General features: G+C 38.9%; 1 protein-coding gene across 1 annotated transcript in view; it reads right to left on the reverse strand.

Moving 5' to 3' along the window:
• Positions 1 to 153: 153 nt before the first annotated feature.
• CFAP47 (cilia and flagella associated protein 47) overlaps positions 154 to 2730 on the reverse strand; it is a 431188-nt gene continuing 428611 nt past the window's right edge. The window contains exon 63 of the mRNA XM_023740562.1: positions 154 to 366. Coding sequence (XP_023596330.1) covers positions 154 to 366 — 213 coding nt within the window. The remainder of the gene's footprint in view (positions 367 to 2730) is intronic.

Consider the following 2730-nt stretch of genomic DNA (forward strand, 5'->3'; position numbering starts at 1 on the left):
GAATCGACTCGACGGCATCAGGTTTGTTGTTTTGTTTTTTTATTGTAATTAAACTATTATCCCTCCGAAACACTCCAAAAAGATAAAATAATGATCATGAGAATATTTTTACTTATACTTAAAACCAAGACAAATTTTGAAAAAAGTACTCTTTTATTTATTCTTCAACATCAAAGCAGCACCCTTCATGGTAGAGGACACCCCCGTCCTTTTGAGTTTAGCATTTTCACGGATAAAATTGCGCCTACGAATTGGCCTACAGTCGAACTTCTTGTTAGAAGCATCGATTTTGGCTTGTGCATTCTTCGGTGGTATGGCACTTTGAGGTAACCCATTGATTTCATACATCCAGTACATATCTGCTGTCTGGAAACAAAGAGAGGAAGTGATTTTATATGATATATCCAGCGACTGAGAGAAGAGTAGGAAAAAGTTTACTCTAGTTAACATCTTCTCTTATCCATGGAGGGTATGGGAAAGGTACAAAACTCAAAGTATACCTATAGTGACATAAAATTAATGTGGAAAAGAAATTAAGAAAAGCATTTGGCTTTATGGGCTAAGCATCCATCTGATATGAGGAGACGCAATGTATTTGCTTTGCATGAAACTGTTGCACAGCATGAACTATAGCTAAAGAAAACAATGCCTTATATTTTTTCTGTATATGTGCACAAGAAAGCAAAGTTAAATTAGACAGTCTAATGTTTCCTGCATGTTTATGTTCATACTTAAATCTCATTGCTCCTGCAGAATTGTTTTACTCTTATCAAGATTTGTACCATGTGTGCTCAGAAAACTCATTCAGAATAAGTCTAGTCCAAGTGAATATTGCAGTGCAGCAGGGTTTGACATGGACTGTGCTATCTATCAATGAATATTGATTAAGTGTATGAATTTCTTGCACATCTGGCCTGGCCTTATTTTAATCATGTCTAGTCTTTTCTATCTGCTGTTTGTAGTAATTCTGAATTCTGATTCAATGAGACAAAAGAGGACCAAACCAAGAACCACACTGAATCTGGGTTAGATAACATTTTACTTCACATCAGGATGTTCATTTTGAAAAACAAAGCTATGTTTTGGTGATCGTATTTCATTGTAAATTCTTCATTACGACTGACCCACTTCATGGGTACAAATGAGTGAGTTAAATGAAGGGACTTGCACCAACACCCAACACTTACTGGGTACCACTAAGTGAATTACATAGAGGGACTTGCACCAGCCTCCATAATTTAGTGGATACAACTGGAAGAGCTACATGAAGAAGCCTGCACCCACACTTGGCACCTAATGCATACAAATAAGTGAGCTACTTGAAGGGACCTACATCCATGCCGGGTACCTAGTGGGTAGAGATGAGTAAGCTACAAGAAATGATCTTCACCCAGCCCTGCACTTGGGGTACAACTGAGTAAACTACAAGAAAGGGCCTGTACTCATACCCAGCACCTACTGTGTACAAGTAAGGGAGCTATAAGAAAGGACCTACACCCAGGCATGGAAATTATTGGATACCAGTGAGTGAACTACATTAAGGCACCTGCACCCATGCCCAACACATTGTTGGTACAAATGAGTGAGCTACATGAAGGAACCTGCGCCCATGCCTGGCTCTAGTGGGTACACAGAGGGACTTGTAACTTTTGTAACTTTGCCTGGTACTTATCTCCAAGGACCCTCTATAAAAAATGACCTATAAAGACACTATTTTTAAAGCCCTAATTTTATTGAATGTATTTCAATTAATCTTCCAAAAATTTTGCAATGTGATGCTGATGTTTTTATGTACATACAAACACACACATATATATATATTTTTTTTTCCCCAGAAGTCCCAAAAGGTTTTTCTGCTGGTACCAGGGAATTAACAAATCTTGGGAACATTCCTCAATCAAAAACTGAATGGCGACAATTGGTGTATAAATATTCCAACTCCCTCAACCCCTCAGGTGGGATAATTTTTTAAAAAAAATTTTACTGTGTTTTAGGTGAAGGTTTACACAGCAAATTAGATTCCCATTCAACAATTCATAAACAAATTCTTCTGTGACACTGGTTAGAATTCCTGCAACATGCCAGCACTCTCACCATTTCTACCCCGCTTGCCCATCCATCCAGCTTCCCTACCCCTCCTTGCCTTCTCGTCTTTGCTTTTGGGTAAATGTTGACCTTTTGGTCTCATATAATTGATTGTTTAAAGGAGCATACTCCTCATGGAGGTTATTGTTTATTTTACAGGCCAATCTATTATTTGGCTGAAAGGTGATCTCTGGTGAGAGTGGCTTCAGTTTCATGTTAAAAGGGTGTATTAGGGCGATAGTCTCGGGGGTTTCTCTAGTCTCTCTCAGTCCGGTAAGTCTGTTCTTTTTTATGAATCTGAGTTTTGTTCTACATTTTTCTCCCATTCTAACCAGGACCTTCTATTATGTCCCAGGTCAGAATGGTCAGTAGTAGTAGTCAGGCACTATCTAATTCTTCAGGTCTCAGTCAGGTGGGATGATTCTGAGGTATGTGTCTAATACCATTTCCCAGACATTCCCCATGTGACTAAATTCCAGTTGTCTGCTCTGCTAGTTGTCTTGATAAAGCACCCCTTATTGACATCTTTTCCTTCTCTTGTTTCACGTCCTGGTTTCCCTACATGTGTTTCCTGAGATCACATAGCAAACAGGCTATCTGGACTTGAATCCTTACTTGAGGGTCTGCTTCTGAGGAATCACAAGT

This window comes from Trichechus manatus, unplaced genomic scaffold, assembly GCF_000243295.1.
Source record: "Trichechus manatus latirostris isolate Lorelei unplaced genomic scaffold, TriManLat1.0 scaffold00159, whole genome shotgun sequence".
NCBI lineage: Eukaryota > Metazoa > Chordata > Mammalia > Sirenia > Trichechidae > Trichechus > Trichechus manatus.